This window comes from Penicillium maclennaniae (genome assembly GCF_028827695.1).
Source record: "Penicillium maclennaniae strain IBT 15551 chromosome Unknown utg000004l:1.0-3007600.0:1.0-3009580.0, whole genome shotgun sequence".
NCBI classification, from domain to species: Eukaryota; Fungi; Ascomycota; class Eurotiomycetes; order Eurotiales; family Aspergillaceae; genus Penicillium; species Penicillium maclennaniae.
The window spans coordinates 1,518,733-1,535,202 of NW_026623216.1; the positions used below are offsets into that span (position 1 = coordinate 1,518,733).

At 51.4% G+C, this 16,470-nt stretch overlaps 5 protein-coding genes across 5 annotated transcripts; 2 read left to right on the forward strand and 3 right to left on the reverse strand.

The window, feature by feature from the left end:
- Window positions 1-434: 434 nt before the first annotated feature.
- N7477_004752 (putative serine-rich protein) lies at window positions 435-2,674 on the reverse strand (the record flags this gene model as incomplete). The annotated part of the gene is made up of 2 exons (XM_056966415.1): window positions 435-473; window positions 527-2,674. 2 exons carry the CDS (start codon window positions 2,672-2,674, stop codon window positions 435-437), a joined length of 2,187 nt encoding a protein of 728 aa, XP_056823196.1.
- A 1,389-nt stretch (window positions 2,675-4,063) lies between these two features.
- On the forward strand, window positions 4,064-5,307 carry N7477_004753 (CAAX prenyl protease RCE1; the record flags this gene model as incomplete). The annotated part of the gene is made up of 3 exons (XM_056966416.1): window positions 4,064-4,121; window positions 4,300-4,679; window positions 4,735-5,307. The coding sequence occupies 3 exons, from the start codon at window positions 4,064-4,066 to the stop codon at window positions 5,305-5,307; spliced, it is 1,011 nt and encodes a 336-aa protein (XP_056823197.1).
- Window positions 5,308-6,767: 1,460 nt separating this feature from the next.
- N7477_004754 (leucine--tRNA ligase NAM2) lies at window positions 6,768-9,347 on the reverse strand (the record flags this gene model as incomplete). The annotated part of the gene is made up of 3 exons (XM_056966417.1): window positions 6,768-7,665; window positions 7,884-8,080; window positions 8,151-9,347. 3 exons carry the CDS (start codon window positions 9,345-9,347, stop codon window positions 6,768-6,770), a joined length of 2,292 nt encoding a protein of 763 aa, XP_056823198.1.
- Window positions 9,348-10,578: 1,231 nt separating this feature from the next.
- N7477_004755 (sucrase/ferredoxin-like domain-containing protein) lies at window positions 10,579-11,725 on the reverse strand (the record flags this gene model as incomplete). Its single annotated transcript, XM_056966418.1, has 2 exons — window positions 10,579-11,262; window positions 11,330-11,725. The coding sequence occupies 2 exons, from the start codon at window positions 11,723-11,725 to the stop codon at window positions 10,579-10,581; spliced, it is 1,080 nt and encodes a 359-aa protein (XP_056823199.1).
- Window positions 11,726-14,163: 2,438 nt separating this feature from the next.
- fdh (formate dehydrogenase (NAD+) FDH1) lies at window positions 14,164-15,399 on the forward strand (the record flags this gene model as incomplete). Its single annotated transcript, XM_056966419.1, has 1 exon — window positions 14,164-15,399. One exon carries the CDS (start codon window positions 14,164-14,166, stop codon window positions 15,397-15,399), a length of 1,236 nt encoding a protein of 411 aa, XP_056823200.1.
- Window positions 15,400-16,470: the final 1,071 nt, after the last annotated feature.

The following is a 16,470-nucleotide window of genomic DNA, read 5'->3' on the forward strand; positions in this document are numbered from 1 at the left end:
CAGATGCGTAGAGATACATCGTTCAGTGCCAGGAAAATCAAAGGTTCCAACAATCAAGATGAAAAGCGTGGATGGGGTGCAAATGTGAACCGGGAAGAAATACCGTCAAGTGACGGTGAATGAGAAACAGATGGGGATATTATGTGGTGCGTACAGTCATATCGTGCAGTCGTGTCAAAATATGCAAAGAAAGTGAAGAAAGTGACAAATCGCTCTGGAGATAAAGATGGTCTCGAGCGTGGGAATAATATGGAACCAAGACGGATTGTGTCATGGGAATCTGAATTGAAAATGAAGTGAGATGGAACTGTAGTCATGGTGAGGAAACAAGTCCCAATGATCCATTGAAGGAGAGTTGATTTGTCCAAGTCGTGGGTGTAGGCAAGGCAGTGAGAGGTTTTTTTGTAAGAGTTGGTCAGAGCAGAGTGGGGGTATTAGAAGCCTGTAGTTGTGCTAATGGCAGCCAATGTGATCTATGTTTTGTTAGATGTGTAGTTTAGCGACAGGCGGGGTTGATGTGACTCACAATAATTACGATGATCACGACTCCAAGCGGGATCATCCAGCGATTAATGTTTCTCCACCATCGGGCGTTGTCGTAGCGTCGCTGCTGCAAATCTACAAGCTGCGACTCAAGTACCATCTCCACGTCGTCATCGGATTCCAGCATTTCCGGGCCCATCTTGGGCTTGGGCGGAAGAGGGAGGAAAGAGGCAACCATCCAAGCCAGAGGGAAGATGAACCCTAACACGAAAGAGTAAACTTGGATGTTCCTCCGTCCGAAGACAGGCTCTGTTGTGGAGTCCATAGAAGGGCATGTCCATACACTAGTAGAATGCTGCATGCTGCGTTTGTCATGGTACAGGTGTGGGGACCAGCTGTGTCGCAGGCGATGACGGGGACCACCAGAGACTTCATACTCGTCGGGCACGGGGGTCGGGACCCAGTGGGCGCGAGGATCGCGAGGGTCGCTATCGATCCGCTTCTGGAGGAAATGAACACGGTCGGGTGCGCGAGGGCGAGGCGGTGCGTCCATTTCTGGCGATCCAGGTTGTTCCTCAGGTGTTAATTGTTGTGGTGACACGGGTCGTTGCGGTGATCGAGGTCTCTCTGGTGAACACGGTCGCGGAATGTTGAGCGGCGTGGGCATCAGATTGAAAACACTGGAATTCCCTGTACCGGGACGCGCTGAAGACGGCCGGCTTTGATCAAAAATGGACAAAGCAGAGTTCAGACCGAGAGCATCTGCACAGTAGTAGACCTTGGCCCAGGTTGGGATGATTTGGAATAAGTTGCTTGAGCTGGTTCGCGGGCGTTTCATGCTTCGCGTGCTATTACTGCGCTTGGACCCCGAGGACAAGCTATGTGGGAATGAAGGGTGAGATGGAAGGTTGGTCAGGCTGTCCAAGTGCTCATCTTCGTCCGCGTCTTGGACGAGCCAGATGGATGAAGTTGTCTTGTTCTGGCTCAGAGCGGCACGGGCTGGAGCAGACGGTTCCGAGATCTCTGCGCTAGACGTCTCGCGAGGAATTGGCTCGTTGGAAAGCTCTTCATCATCCCAAACAGATGATACTCTTGGCAAATGCGGGTTCCAGCGACCCGACGCAGGGCCAGGTGTAAAATCACGCTCACTAGACATGGACGATTCTGCTCGCGAACTTGAAGATGGAGCACGGATACGCGGGTATTGTATAGGAATCCCGCTGTCAATGGCCGCTTGAATATCAGATACAGAGCGCAGGCTGCGCGAGGAAGATGTCGCAGAGCGCGACCGGCTTCCGGAAGGTCCATTGGATACAGAGCGAAACGATGTCATAGACCGCAGGGGTGGGCTTGAATGGAAAGAAGGTGTACTCCCATTGAAACGCTCAGTTGATGAAGCCATGTGGATCCATGGCACACCACCAGGGTGCCTCACCACCGTTCCGTACGAGGAGAGGGAATTGGAGCGAGGGTCTGACTCATGAGAATGAGAGGTCCCTGAGGAAAGGAAGTTCACACTGGAATTATCCAGTGTGACAAAGTTCGGGCTGGAAGGCGCTCCAATCCGCTGGACATTAGGGCTCGAATTGATCCAAGACTCATCCTCCTCTGAGCTCGCCGATTTGGGTGATGTGGGTGGTTCAGACAGCACGGCCTTGATGGTGGGCGTGGCGGTGGGTAATACAAGCATCTCGTCGTCTGAGAACTCGGCCTCGGAAGGCTCTGAGCCGTAGTCGGGTGCTTTGCCCGAGGAGATCTCTGGCAGTGATGATTTGCTGGACAGTGGATCATCATCCCACATCCCCGGCGGCGAATTACCGGGGTCAATGGTCGAGGAAATGTCCCAGCTGTCGACCACCGAATGGGCGCGCGCGCTACTCTCCGCACCAGCACTGAAGGTTGGCGAGGACCATGTCGATGTGGACGGTCCGGGAGTATCGGCATAGCTGAACCCGGTATCTGAGATGTACTCTTGCGGATATTGCTGCTGTCCTTTGCCGGGAATTGGCAGCAGAATCTGTTCTACCTTGGTTGGAAACGGGGTGGCAGTGTAGAAGTCAACGTCCTCCTGCTCGCTGACCATGCGCAAAGACCGAGTTGGTGATCTCTCATTGTTGTGTGCTGAAGTGCGCTCTTGCAAAGCTCTCCGCCTCCGCGGGGGAGGCGAGTGTGACTGAACGTGTGAAGGCATGTTGACGATGTCAAATTAGATCATGGTCGAAGAAGGCAGTAAGGACTAAAAGAATGAAAAGTGCACTCGAGGCCGAGCGCCGCCCACAATCTAACAATATAAGTGATGTCAATCGTAATGAAAAGAGTTGTTTTTGTTTTTCCTGGATTGGATAGATCGATGTAAGGAATGTTCGCCCTGGGGTTCGAGTCGAGCCCTCAAGACTTGGGAAGACAGAAGTTCTAGATGGCCGAAAATGCGTTCCAAAAGAATGTCAGACGATTAAAGAATCATCGAGAGGGGTCAATTAAAGATCGTGTCAAACGTAGCAGGCCATGAAAAGAGCGTGAAGGAGCGTTAAAGGGACATTAAGCAGTTTCAAAAGAGCGACAAAAAGCAGACAATGACTGGGGAAGGAGAAGCTACGCACGAAACATGAGACATTCTAAGGCCAGGGGGGAACAGGGAATTTTGTTGCCCTGGGCGGCGGTGAACGGTGATGCAGGCGCCTATCACTAAATGAGTTCTGGGCCCAGGGGCATGCACTGTCATGCACGGCCCGAACACTCGAACATCCTCTTTCTTTTTTTATCTTTTTTTATCTTTTTGGGGGGGAAAGTTGTGCCCGGAATTGTGGGTTGTGATACGTAAACCTTCACACCTTGATTACCGACCTCGTGCTCTCTTTACTTTCGACCCTATTACCCTACATGGCACCTATAGAGAAGTTGTCCCCCAAGAGTCCTCAGGACTATGGACACTATGGAATCCCCTCATGTACTTGTGCGCCTGGTGGAGCCGATGCGTTGTCACTCCAGAATCGAATTATCGAATTAGCGCCCTGTTGAACGACTTGAGGGGGCCTGTCAACCCTCACGCCGTTATTGCAATTCTGCCCACCTGTTATTGACATAGACACTCGTGAAAGTCGGAGAATTTCTAAACCACCATCCTCCCTGGGAGTCCCTGATGGAAATGGATTTGAATGGTTCGCCTGCATATGATTCCTCATCCTAGGGCGTTTCAAAATTGTGAGAGCGTCACTCGTGGACGCTCGGTCCACCCGTTCGGATGAAGCGCGAGAACGATCCTAATTGGGAATCTCTGGTTAGCTAGTGAATTCTAGAAATGCAATTAATGAGTCTGCATCTCTATGACCTGACTTCGAAAGTGAGGCTGGGACAGACCTGAAGACAATCGCTCGGTTCCATTCACCTCCAGCATTTGACGGTACTTTTACCGTGTATTACCCACTGCGCCACAACCTCCCATATAGAACGGGGCCCGGGTACCTGTATGTATGGTCACATGCAGTCACGCCCCCAACGGATTTACCTGAATAAAACTGGCCTGGTTCGAATCCACCCAGTACAAAGTATCAACTCTCCCCGTCGTGGTTTGTGGTGCACTATGGCTCCAGTTGACGGCATTCTGGCTCGTCTGAAGAGTCTTTATACCAAGCACCAAGGTCTGCCTTCCCCCCACACCTTGAATCCAAGTCCTCCCGGCTCTTGTGAAATCCTCGACAGGTCACTAACTCAATCTCCAGACGAACCGTCTCTCTCGGTGCAGAGCGTCGCTTTGCTCTCTGTAAATTAAAGCCTCGTAGAAAAACACAGACTTTGCCACTAACGCGATCTATTTAGGTCGCCCTTACTTGCGTCTATGTGGTGCCTCTCTATCTTTCCCATGCCACGCGCCCTTCGCCCAGTCTGAGCCGCGACGCCCATCGGTCATTCGCGCGCGCATCCGCGCTGTCACGGGCTCATGTATCATTTGCTCACTCGCCGTCCTGTGGATCATCGTCGAAAAGGGTAATTCTTCCCTCGGCGCAGCTCTGTCTCTGCTCGGCTGGTGGCCCATCGATCTGGGCGATATTGCTCGGTCTTTCCTACTCACATTGATCCTCTTCCTCGGTCCGCTGTTCGAGCGCGGCATTGTTGAGAATGAATGGCGCGATTGGTTTCGTTACAGCAGGTATTACGAATGCCTGAGTGGCTGGATCGGATGGAGGAATTATGTCGCCGTAAGTGATCATCGTGACTTTCCTGTTCTATCTAGATATTGACGTGGTTGCGCAGGGTCCCGTCACTGAGGAAGTCATGTTCCGCTCGGCCATCATTCCTTTGCACTTGTTGGCGCATGTCTCACCGGGCCATTTGGTCTTCGTCTCTCCGCTGTATTTTGGCATCGCTCATGTTCACCACTTCTATGAGTTCCGCCTCACTCACCCGGATACTCCGGCTCTGGCGGCGCTGCTACGCTCACTCTTCCAGTTTGGCTATACTACCATCTTCGGCTGGTATGCTACCTTCATCTACCTACGAACGGGTTCCTTGCTGGCCGTCATTCTGGTTCACAGCTTCTGTAACTGGTGCGGTCTGCCCCGACTCTGGGGCTGTGTCGAGGCTGCCGAGCCGCAGGGTCCACCTATTACTCGTGGAAAGGAAGACTCTGACGGGACTGGTGCGTCTCGCAACGGAGGCAAATTGAGTATTGGCTGGACCATCGCGTATTATGTGCTCTTAGTGGTCGGAGCGGTCGCGTTCTTCCAGTGTCTTTGGCCCTTGACCCATTCATACAATGCTCTGGTCACGTTTTCGTCGGCAGCTAAACCTGCCACGGCAAATACCAGCCAGCGAATGATCTCATGACTTTCTGATTTTCATGAGTATGTTTCACCTGTTTTCGTTGTATCTATACATGGTCGTACATTATTGATTGAAGCGGGCCTTGTCGGCAATGATTCATTTTATTTCCATGAAGCGGAAGAACTTATTGAGTCGGTCACTGCGTCGATTCTACTGCTTTGATGATTACCTCAGGTGGCTGGGGCCTTTGCATGTTTATGTTTACTCAGGCAGAGAGCATTTCACCGGCAATACGAAATCCAGGCAATACAAAGGCCTTGAAAATCAGACATGTTCTTGGAACATGTGGAGTACAGGTGTTTGCGATTTAGTGTTGTTTCCACCCTGGGAGAATTATGGTCGAAGACAATTTTGTGCCGTTCCTGACCTAAAATATACATCCGCTCCACACAGAACACATACACCACCCTTAACTTCATCTGAAGAAACCAAAAATCTCAGATCCAAACGAACTCGATTTTTCAAAAACGTATCAAGGATGTAAATGACTCCACTGACTGTCATTGATCACATCATCCGAATCCATCATTCAGTACTTTCCAGTACTTTCACCAAAAGGTCAAGACCCAATACCAAGGTCCAACTCTGCTCAGCCCACCACTTCAATCCCCAATTAGGCTAAAACCAAACAGAACCCTCCTACCAAGCATCCAAGACATCTAGCAAATAAACTAAACCTTCCATATTCTCTTCGCTTGGCTCGGAAAGTCAATTTGAACACATTGTGTAGGTACACGGGCAACTCCGTACGCACCTCAACCCTTGCAGCCGGGTTCCCACCAAGCCAAACCCTCCAAAAACCTTCCCAAGTTCCGGATAGACTGAGACACTCATTACCTACGAGATCAATAGTCGGGCTCAGGATATTGGGATCGATATGTTCAGTCAGGAGGTCATTGTTTGTTTTTTTGCAGATGAAAGGGTAGTAGTCCAAGGACTTGAAAGACGTAGGAAGGGATACACAGCCTCGCGACCCACGATTCTACTTATTGCTCATTATTTGGTCGCTGCAGGATGCTCTGCTGTGTGGGTTGATGCAGTCTCGACTTGCAGATGTGAGTGGGAAATGTACTACGAGAGGTTTTTGGTCATTATTAGTTTGGCTTGCTTCTTCATAGCTACTAGCTTCTCATCGTCGAAGGGGGGGCTTATTATCATCAAAAAGCCCTTTCATCCCTTCTTCCCCCCCCGGTAACCTATTTCTGCGATAGCTATATGCTCTCAGCTGGTCTCATGGGCAACACTATGTTTCCAGCAAGGGAAGGACTTCCATGTCCACGCCCATTACCTTCCAGCTACGATAACCAAGATGGATCTACATCTGCATTTTCGTAGGCGTCTTATGAATCGAGACCTCTTGAATGACAATGAGTCTTCGATATTATACCATGTAATGTACAAGAGTCTATCTCATTTATATAAATACAGGCTTAAGAATGGAGATGGGTCGGCATTTTCTGGGATCAGAACACGACGTTGACCAATTTACCCCCCTTGACAACAATCACTCGTCGTCTTTTCTCCCAATCATTCTTCTCCCGAAGCCACAGCTTGCCCTCGGCAGTCTCCAAGACCCGGGTAATGATCCAGTCTTGCTCCTCCTGGGATGGACCCTTGCTCTGAGGCAAGCTGGTGGGAGACATCATGCGAGGAATTGTGACAGCGCAGCGCAGCTTTCCGTTGATTTGAATGGCCACTGTTTGACCGCCGCGTGCGGCGAGGGCCTCGGCTTGCTCGGCCGTGAGAAGGTCTGTTGGCCATGGGGAAGATAAGATCGAGTGAATCGAGGTTGAATCCTTGATCAAGGGTTGGTGCAACATTTCCCAGGTCTCAGAGGCCAAGGCGGGGGCAATGGGTGCGAGAAGGCGGAGGAGTGTGGACAGGGAGAGGTAATATACAAGAGGAGATGAAGGTGGAGTGGATGACAGAGTATTGGTCAGTTTTGTCAAATCGGAAATGACGGTATTTAGCCCATAGGGGTTGCTCTCGATGCAGGATGTAACGGATGAGATAGTGTTGTGAGTGGCCAAGACGGCGTCTGCATCAGAGTCACTCAGATCTTGCAAGAAAGAGGGGAGTGATACTGCATGGCCTGCAGTGTTCAAGTATGATGCGGAAAATACCAATGAGGACTTAGTCAATTGGTGCTGGGCGTCCAAGACGAGCTTCCACAGTCGTCCAAACCACCGCTCAACCCCGACAATCTTGGTCTCGTCCCACTCCAGCACTTCACTGACTGGCGCAGAGAACAAAATGTGCGCGCGAGTGGCGTCAGCGCCGTATTTGGTTGCGCACGCTGTCGGGTCCACGCCGTTGTACTTGCTCTTCGACATCTTTTCATACGATACATTGGGGGGGGATCTGGGTTCCAGTCATCAACGGTTTATCGGGATTGGTGAGGTCCACTTCCGCTGGCAGCAAGAAGCGGCCAGTGTTTGGCTCTGTAAACGTCTTGCCGTGCACCATCCCCGGAAAGAAGAGTCTTGAAAGGCTCTGCCGGTGCGCCAGAGCTATCAGCATGCGCAATGGCTGGGAACAACTCCGACTGAGACAAGAACTTATAGATGAAGCGAGCGTACAGCAGGTGCAGAATGGCATGCTCCACACCGCCAATGTACACATTCACGGGCCGTACGACAGATGGCGAGAATGGAGCATCCTTATTCTTAGAATCTAAGAAACGCAGATAATACCAGGATGAATCGACAAAGGTATCCATGGTATCTGTGTCGGCGCGCTGGGCCTCCGCAGCTTGGACAATTGGTGTGAAGCCACTCTTCGGATGATTCAAGAGGGTTTCCTTTCTTGCCCTTCAGCCACTCTCCCTCGATCTTTGGCAGTTTGACCGGGAGGTCTTTCGCAGGCACAGGAACAGCGCCACAATCCCCGCAGTGGATGATGGGAATAGGTGTACCCCAATATCGCTGTCGACTGATCAACCAGTCGCGCAGTCTCCATGTCTCTTTAAAGTCAGCTTGTCCCACCTGCTGAAGATCGTTGACAATCTGCTTTGCCGCCTCCCTGGAGTGCAATCCTTGGTACTTCCAACAATGCGAAGTTAGGACTCCGTCCTGGGTGAAAGCTTTTGCATCTTGAGCGGGGATAAGAGTTTCAGATGCTTCATTTTCGCCAATGACGATGGCGATGGACTCGGGATTCACGTTTTCCTTGAAGAACGAGATATCTCTAGCGTCGTGTCCTGGAACACCCATGACAGCTCCCTCACCGTAGTCACTCAAGACGTAAGGCGCGACAAAGATGGGAAGCTCTCTCTGAACATGGGCACTTTCATTGTCGATTTTCCGCAACGGGTGAGACGCCGTGACGCCATTAAGGCGGTAGCCCGCTTTCGAGTCGGCCGGGAGTGATGAAGCCCCGTCTAGGAATGTACGAAGAGCGCTGTCCTTCTCTGCAGCCTTCCGCACGATGGGGTGATCCAGGCAAAGTGCAAGGTATTCGACGCCATACAATGTGTCGGGCCGTGTCGTGAAGACATCCACATTGACTTCCCCGTCCTGTCCCTCAATACTCACGGGGAAAGTAATCTTCGCACCAACTGATTTTCCAATCCAATTCCGCTGCATAGACAACACACGGTCGGGCCAGCCGCCGGCAAGCGAGTCCAGATCTTTCAGTAGCGCTTCCTTAAAATCCGTGATGCGGAAGAACCACTGTTTCAGATTCAATTTTTCCACCTTGGCTCCTGACCGCCATGAGAAGCCATTGGCATCGACCTGCTCATTTGCCAATACAGTCTTATCAACCGGATCGTAGTTGACAAGCGCCTTTGCCTGATACGCCAAACCCTTCTCAAACAACATCAAGAAGATGCGCTGCGTGTGCTCGTAGAACTCGGGCGCACAAGTAGCAACTTCCCTGTCCCAGTCGAATGAAGCAGAGATACTTCGAAGCTGCTCCTTCATTTTCGCAATATTCTGCTCCGTCCACTCCGCCGGATCCACGCCTCGCTCTATCGCTGCATTTTCCGCTGGCAGGCCGAAGGCATCCCACCCCATTGGGTGCAGCACGTCATGGCCGCGCATCTTGTAAAAACGTGACAGTACATCGGATATCGTATATACTCGAAGATGTCCCATGTGCAGTGTGCCGGAGGGGTATGGAAACATCGATAAGACGTAGGACTTTGGGCTTCGACTCGGTGCTTTGCTCTACCGGTCGCGGGGACTCCGCGTCTCTTTTCCATCTTTCCTGCCATTTCTTGTCTAAAGCGGGCAGATCAAGTCTCCGAGAGTACGCGGCGGTCGTTGAGAGTCGGGTGCAGGCGTTGAAGAGAGGAAGTGGTCGAAGAATAGGACGCGCACACTGCTGGGCTTGCGTGACGAAGGGCGTCAATCGAATACGTGAAAGGTTTCGCATGATGATGTATTTGTCATCATGCTATGACCAGTATATTGCGACCAGCAGGGGCAGCGACAGCCTTGTCGAGAGTGATGTGTTGTCTGATCTTCACCTTTAAAACTTTCCCCGGAACCCGGGCAGCTTTAAGCCAAATTCAGACTAGCGCCGGTCGCGACCTGTGTAGAACCAGAAAGTGTTCGCGACGAGCCCTAGACAATATTATCAATTCGCCACGATGGATTCAGATACACCAGAGAATAGAAGTTCTCTCGTCGATTCAACCTACAATTATAAATTCGCCGATCGTTGCGAGCAATCGGTCTAGAAACTACGCCCGTCCTCGTCTATAAAGCCAGCTCGAGCCAGGCGGATAATTGACGAAGCAAGGTTCCCACATCTCAAAGAGTCATTCATCGAGCATATCGACTCCGGTCCGACAGAAGCTAGCGATGACGCTGTTGACTTGGATTATCGTGATCGCGAAATCGACGAGAAAGAAGATGCACCCAGTGAGGAAATTGTCAAGGATGATATTCCCTTCCCAGCCAACTCCATCGATTTCTGGGTATTGCCAGCACCGAAATCACCATTAGAAGGCGTCTTGGCTGCATTTTGCCCGGCACCATCGTCAGAAAGCACCAAATATGCGAAAGATTGTCTTATGAAGCGGAGAGAAGCTAGTCTTGAACAAGAGGATCCGACGATAATCGATCAGTTGTCTTCGTCTCTTCAGGAGAAACAAGAAAGATCCAAGAGACAGAGAAGATATTGAAAAATGTCTAGACGAAATTGAAATCAATGTGCAAGTGCTCAATATGTACTCTAAGCCTGCAGTCCCGTCAATAATCCACCCTATTGACTTGATCTATGATATGTTTGGAATGCAATAGTCTATACAAATGCAGAACATCCGTTCTACAATCTAAGAATCTCTCCATCCCGATCAATTCCACCCCGGAAATGATCCTTTACGACTTTCCCCCCAAGAATCGTCTCCTCCACAATACCATGCACATGCTTAGGTTCCACCCTTCCATACCAAATCCCCTTACCCGCCAGCGGGTGAGGCTCTGCCTGATCTCCCACCGTCATCTCTGGCGGGATATAGACAATGATATTACCAGCATATTTGTGTCCGCCAATATGACTGATCAACCCAATATTAGCATGATCAGGTCCATCAACAGTGCCAGCGTGACCCGCCGAGATGAATCCGCGCGACTGTAAGATCCGCTGGAACTCTGCTTCAAGCACAGGGGCCATGACGCCGCAGCGCTTGTCACGGCCTCCATGTCCGCAGATGAGGACAGTTGGCGAGTGTTTGATGTCGAGGACTTCGAACTTTGATGCCAGGTTCGAAGCACGTGTCATTTCTGTGCGCTTGGTTTCCGGGAGAGAAGAGTGCATTTTGTGGAGGCGTTCTGGAAGGAGGAAACCTCGTACGAAGGTGGTGAGATCTGTGGTGTCCGGTGATGAGAGTATTTCTACTGGTATCGAAGGAATATATTTGAAGCCGGGGAAGAGGAATGCGGAGGCGGTGGAGGAGCTGTTGGCAGCTGGGGCGAGGGACGTGTTTGTAAGTAGAATATTGTTGAAGGGCTGTTTGACGAAAACAAGGTTAGCGACAGTGCTGTGGTGATTTTCGGTGTAAGCAGATACCACATACGTCGAGATATGGACCTCCTCGACCTAGCAAGCCTTTCAGGCCTCGAACGAGGCTTCCCCAGCTCGTGTTCTCTCCGTCATCCTCGATACGACTCGTCCAGTCTCTTTGGCCAGTACAAATCACCAGCTGCTGCGCATAGGCAGCCATCGTCCCGTTCAACGCTTGTTCATGATCGATCGGTAACCCCTCTGGCATGGGCGGCGTCGGACAGTGGCATGAAGATTCGGGGCATGCTTGAGTCACGGGAAATGGGGGCGGGATATCTAGAGGCGCGCGCAGTCGGCTGAATTGTAGTGGGCTTGTGGACAGCAGTCGAATGAATCGTGGGCTCTGATGTTTTTGGCCGCTCCAATCGTGGGCAAGCGACTGCACGACGAATGTTGGGCGTACTCTCATTTGAGAAAATGTCAATGTCTCGGACGGGGAACGATTGCAAAGGAAGAATTATGATAGAAGAAGCGAACGAAGAATGCGCAAAGGTAGAAATGAGGAATCGTTCAGTAGGTATCTCCGAGGTGCTCGGATCGGAGATAGCATATTATCAATCGCCGCTTTGATTTTGCCAACCAATTCCGCTGTTTGTTGCCACAGAAAACAGGCGTTCCACATCGGCCGATGAACACTTTCTTTACTCTCAGGGTCCCTGGGTCCTAACAGTCATTACAACCCTCTTTGTCTAAGCTTTAGAAGCCGGATAAGGCCCTTTATGCCATATCTAGACCAATGAAGTGGCAGTATAGCCTCTTTCCAGATTCAACTACTGTCGGGCCTTTGATGTCTGTGACCGTTTGTGGTCGTACTGCGATCATCGCATGCAGGTTTGCTGGCGGATCAAGGCCGAGCTTTGATCTCCGCGAATTGTCATGTGAACCTAATCGCTCGTATTGCCTTCGTCATTCGTGGTGCCATCGGCAGGCCTTTCAGAATTTCCTTGAGTGTAGGCTCGGCGGATCTAAAATATGTAAAGCAAACCACGACACATTTTTTTCTTCCGAAGCAATGCTTTCGGGAATGCCGCCGACTGTTAAGACTGAAGCAATCTATGGACATCCAATCAGTGAGTAATTTGATCATGACTGATTGTTGCAGTGTAACTCCTGCTCGCTTTTGAGCGATGTGCATTCCTGGAGCGATGTCTGTTTAGGGCTCGCAGAGACCTGGCGTCTGTCTAGAGACGATTCAGTGGCGTTCTGTCGTGTTGTGTGACCCTGCAGAAACGTTTCAGCCTCATGGGACAATCTGAGAGTCCGCGGCTGCAACTAGCAATGGAGAAGACCACGATCCTACTCGCGTTCTCTGTTGCTTAAGCCATCGGCCTGGATTCGTGGTATCTGATCAGTGTTCTCGATCCGGGTCTGTTGTTACAATCAAATGCGTGCTTGATCCAACTCCTCGTGGAAACAAAGTGTGCTGTCCATGACTTCCTCTCAGCCGTGGGCAATCGATGAAGTCAAGTTGGGAGCAACCGCGACAAAGGCAACGGCATCGCGAATTTCTCTTTCAAATCAGATCACGGCCTCTTCTTCCTCCGGTTACCCATCCCGGCGAAACAGGGAACACCCCGATGTTTCCGATGGTGGATCCGTGAGGGCAGATCTCCAACGTCCTCCTCACCGGAAAGATAGCAATGGCGGGTCCCCTTAGTTGGAGAAGGAGGGTAAGGCCGAAATCCGGCAGAAGCCGGACGTCACTCGAAGTGCCTGATCATGATCTTCCGGGTGTTGTGGTAGCTTTAGTACACCAGATTAATATGACGTTTCCTCCAATTGAGATCCTTAGCTCCACAAGCGTCGTACGTTGATGCTTGTCCTGTAACTTTCTCGCTGTTGGGAGGATGTTACCCCTCATTACATCAGCGACCCCGCTGCGGGGAGCTATCCCAATGTGGCAAGCGCCCTCAAACCGAGTCTCGGAGGCTATTGGGCTGATGGGATTTGTGGGCGCAATGGTACTACGTCCAGGGATTGTATGTGCACATTTTGGGGAAAAAGAGGTAGCTTTCTATGCTTGAGTGTTTTGTATGTAGATGTGTCACCAGCCTTAGGGCTAACGAGATTGACGTGTGGTTGTCTCTTAGAATGAGGTTCCCCGCACTCTGACCGGCAGAAGCCTTGAATAGAGTAGACGGAGCCGCGAGATAACCGGATGGTAGTTTTCGAGCCCCTCGTTAGCGCCTAGACTATGTGCTGCACTATGCCTTGACTACGTGAATCACCCCCCAGCTTGAAGTCGGACTTGTGAGCCGTGAACACGAACTCAAGTGTCTCCTTCCCCTCCCAAGTTCCTCGTGCGGAGAACATCCTGCTATCATGACTGGTGCGTTTCCCCATCCTGCTACCGAACCGCGCGATCCGCTGGGCCGCCCATGCCGTGTATGCAAGTTTTGGCTTTCTGAGGGGAATCCATCATGTTTTGGGTTCTGGTGACTCCAATCCACATTTGCTTCTACTAACGGAGGGGCCATCGGAGAGGGGGACTGGCCTTTCGTCCATATATAGTGCCCCTGTATCCAGTTGAACCTCTCTTCTTTATTTTTTTCTCTCTATCATCATTCCAACCATCTTCCATCCCCCTTCACAAAATTCATACAAATAAGGTAAGCATCTGGAAGTGGCCCCTTACATCAGACCAGGAATGGCGCGCGTTTCCCCACTTTCCCCCCTTCCCGCTTGAGCTCTCTCCAACGCCGGTTTTGAGCCGGTTTTGGGTGAATTGACTTCATCGACCGGCCATCCGGTTTTGAAGACCTCTTACAATTTATAAGAAGCTTGATTGCTAATCTTCCACATAGCTCTTCACACATATTTCTTACTATCTCTTGATCATCATACAAAATGGTATTTATCTCTTCCCTTTCTCGTCAATTGCGACGGCCCGCGACCCAACTCTTTACTTCCGGCATTAAGCCTGCTGTTGCCACCGGGTCCTTCGCGCCGGCCTTTGCCAATGCTCGTACGCTGACCGCATCTGCCAAACTTCAGGGCAAGGTTCTTTTGGTTCTCTACGACGGTGGTGAGCACTCTAAGCAGCAGCCTAAGCTGCTCGGTACCACCGAGAATGAGCTTGGTATTCGCAAGTGGCTCGAGGATCAGGGCCACACTCTGGTCACCACCTCTGACAAGGAGGGTGAGGACTCTACCTTCGACAAGGAGCTTGTCGATGCCGAGGTCATCATCACCACTCCCTTCCACCCCGGTTACCTTACTGCTGAGCGCCTCGCCAAGGCCAAGAAGCTCAAGCTCGCTGTCACTGCCGGTATTGGTTCTGACCACGTTGACCTGAACGCTGCCAACAAGACCAACGGCGGTATCACTGTTGCCGAGGTTACTGGCTCCAACGTCGTCTCTGTTGCTGAGCACGTTATCATGACCATCCTCACTCTGGTCCGCAACTTCGTCCCCGCCCACGACCAGATCCGCAACGGTGAGTGGAACGTCGCCGCTGTCGCCAAGAACGAGTACGACCTCGAGGGCAAGGTTGTCGGTACCGTTGCCGTCGGCCGTATCGGTGAGCGTGTCCTCCGCCGCCTGAAGCCCTTTGACTGCAAGGAGCTTCTTTACTACGACTACCAGCCCCTGTCCCCCGAGGTTGAGAAGGAGATCGGCTGTCGCCGTGTTGAGAGCCTCGAGGAGATGCTCGCTCAGTGTGATGTTGTCACCATCAACTGCCCTCTCCACGAGCAGACCCGCGGTCTGTTCAACAAAGAGCTCATCTCCAAGATGAAGCCCGGTGCTTGGCTCGTCAACACCGCCCGTGGCGCTATCGTCGTCAAGGAGGATGTCGCTGAGGCCCTCAAGTCTGGCCACCTCCGCGGCTACGGTGGTGATGTCTGGTTCCCCCAGCCCGCCCCCAAGGACCACCCTCTCCGCTATGCTGAGCACCCCTGGGGCGGCGGTAACGCCATGGTTCCCCACATGTCTGGTACCTCCATCGATGCTCAGGTCCGCTACGCCGAGGGCACCAAGAACATCCTGGAAAGCTACTTCTCCGGCCGTGAGGATTACCGCCCTCAGGACCTGATCGTCCACAAGGGTGACTACGCCACCAAGGCCTACGGTCAGCGCAAGTAAATTTGGCGTGAGACTTAAACGCTCTGTGACTGGGCTCTTATGATTTTTCCCTTTGGTTCCTTTTTCTGATTGTTCATATTATCTTTCCCACTTGCCCGGAAGGCATGGGTTTGGCCGAAAATGTCGCATCTACGATACCAATGAAATAACCTTTTATCGACGGAGTTCTTGTTCTTGTAGGTTTGTGTAGGCGCAAAGATCATCGGAGTGGGGCCGCTGTCGATCTTGGCGGAGATTTCTAGATCCCAAACTGAGTCCGGACAGGTCTGGTGGATCCCAACCCTCAGGTCTGGTACCTAAATGTCAGATGCCTACTAGCTCTGTTTCTTTCTCCGAAACACGGAAAAACGCAAGCGGTCGTAGTTAGAACAAGCTTTCTCAATCGATGTTTTCATATGCTGGTCTATTTACTATGCTCTCGCAGCAGAATCATATCTCGACTTCTAAGTTTGCAGACAATGTTGCAGACACGCTCAAAGCCATTTGAAAACCTACCGGTTGAGTATGTGTACTAAGATGCCAGTTATGAATCAATGAATCACAACAACGCCGCTCATGAACGCAAACCATGACAAGACACTGCGCAGGATCTCAGGGACGATTCCCCGCGCCTTCTCGCCCTTCATTTTGCTCATCATCGCTATCATCCATGAAGCCTTCCTCCAAGTCTCGACTAAGACGGCTTATGGGCTCGGGCGCCGTACTCCGATGACGTTCAAGTGCCTCCCTTCGTGTAGCGTTCATGTTCATGCCGACCATTAGCTCGCCTTCGTCATCGTCAATGCTGATATTATCATGATCCGCCAAGTGCGCGCCTCGTCGCCACGACGATGGAAGGAAAAGCGCATTACTGCATCGGCTATGCGATCACGGAGCGAGAGCGTGTGAGCCGATATCGTGTGGAGGGGAGGTATTGGGAGTAGCGTTGTTGATATCGCCGAAAGAATGGAATTATCAAGAATGAGAATAGGACATAGACAGACAGCGCAATTGAGGCTGGAATCAGGATTGTCTGGATGGAGTCTAAGTCAGTTATCGGTCTTTATCAAGGTTCGTCTGAGGATGGCGACG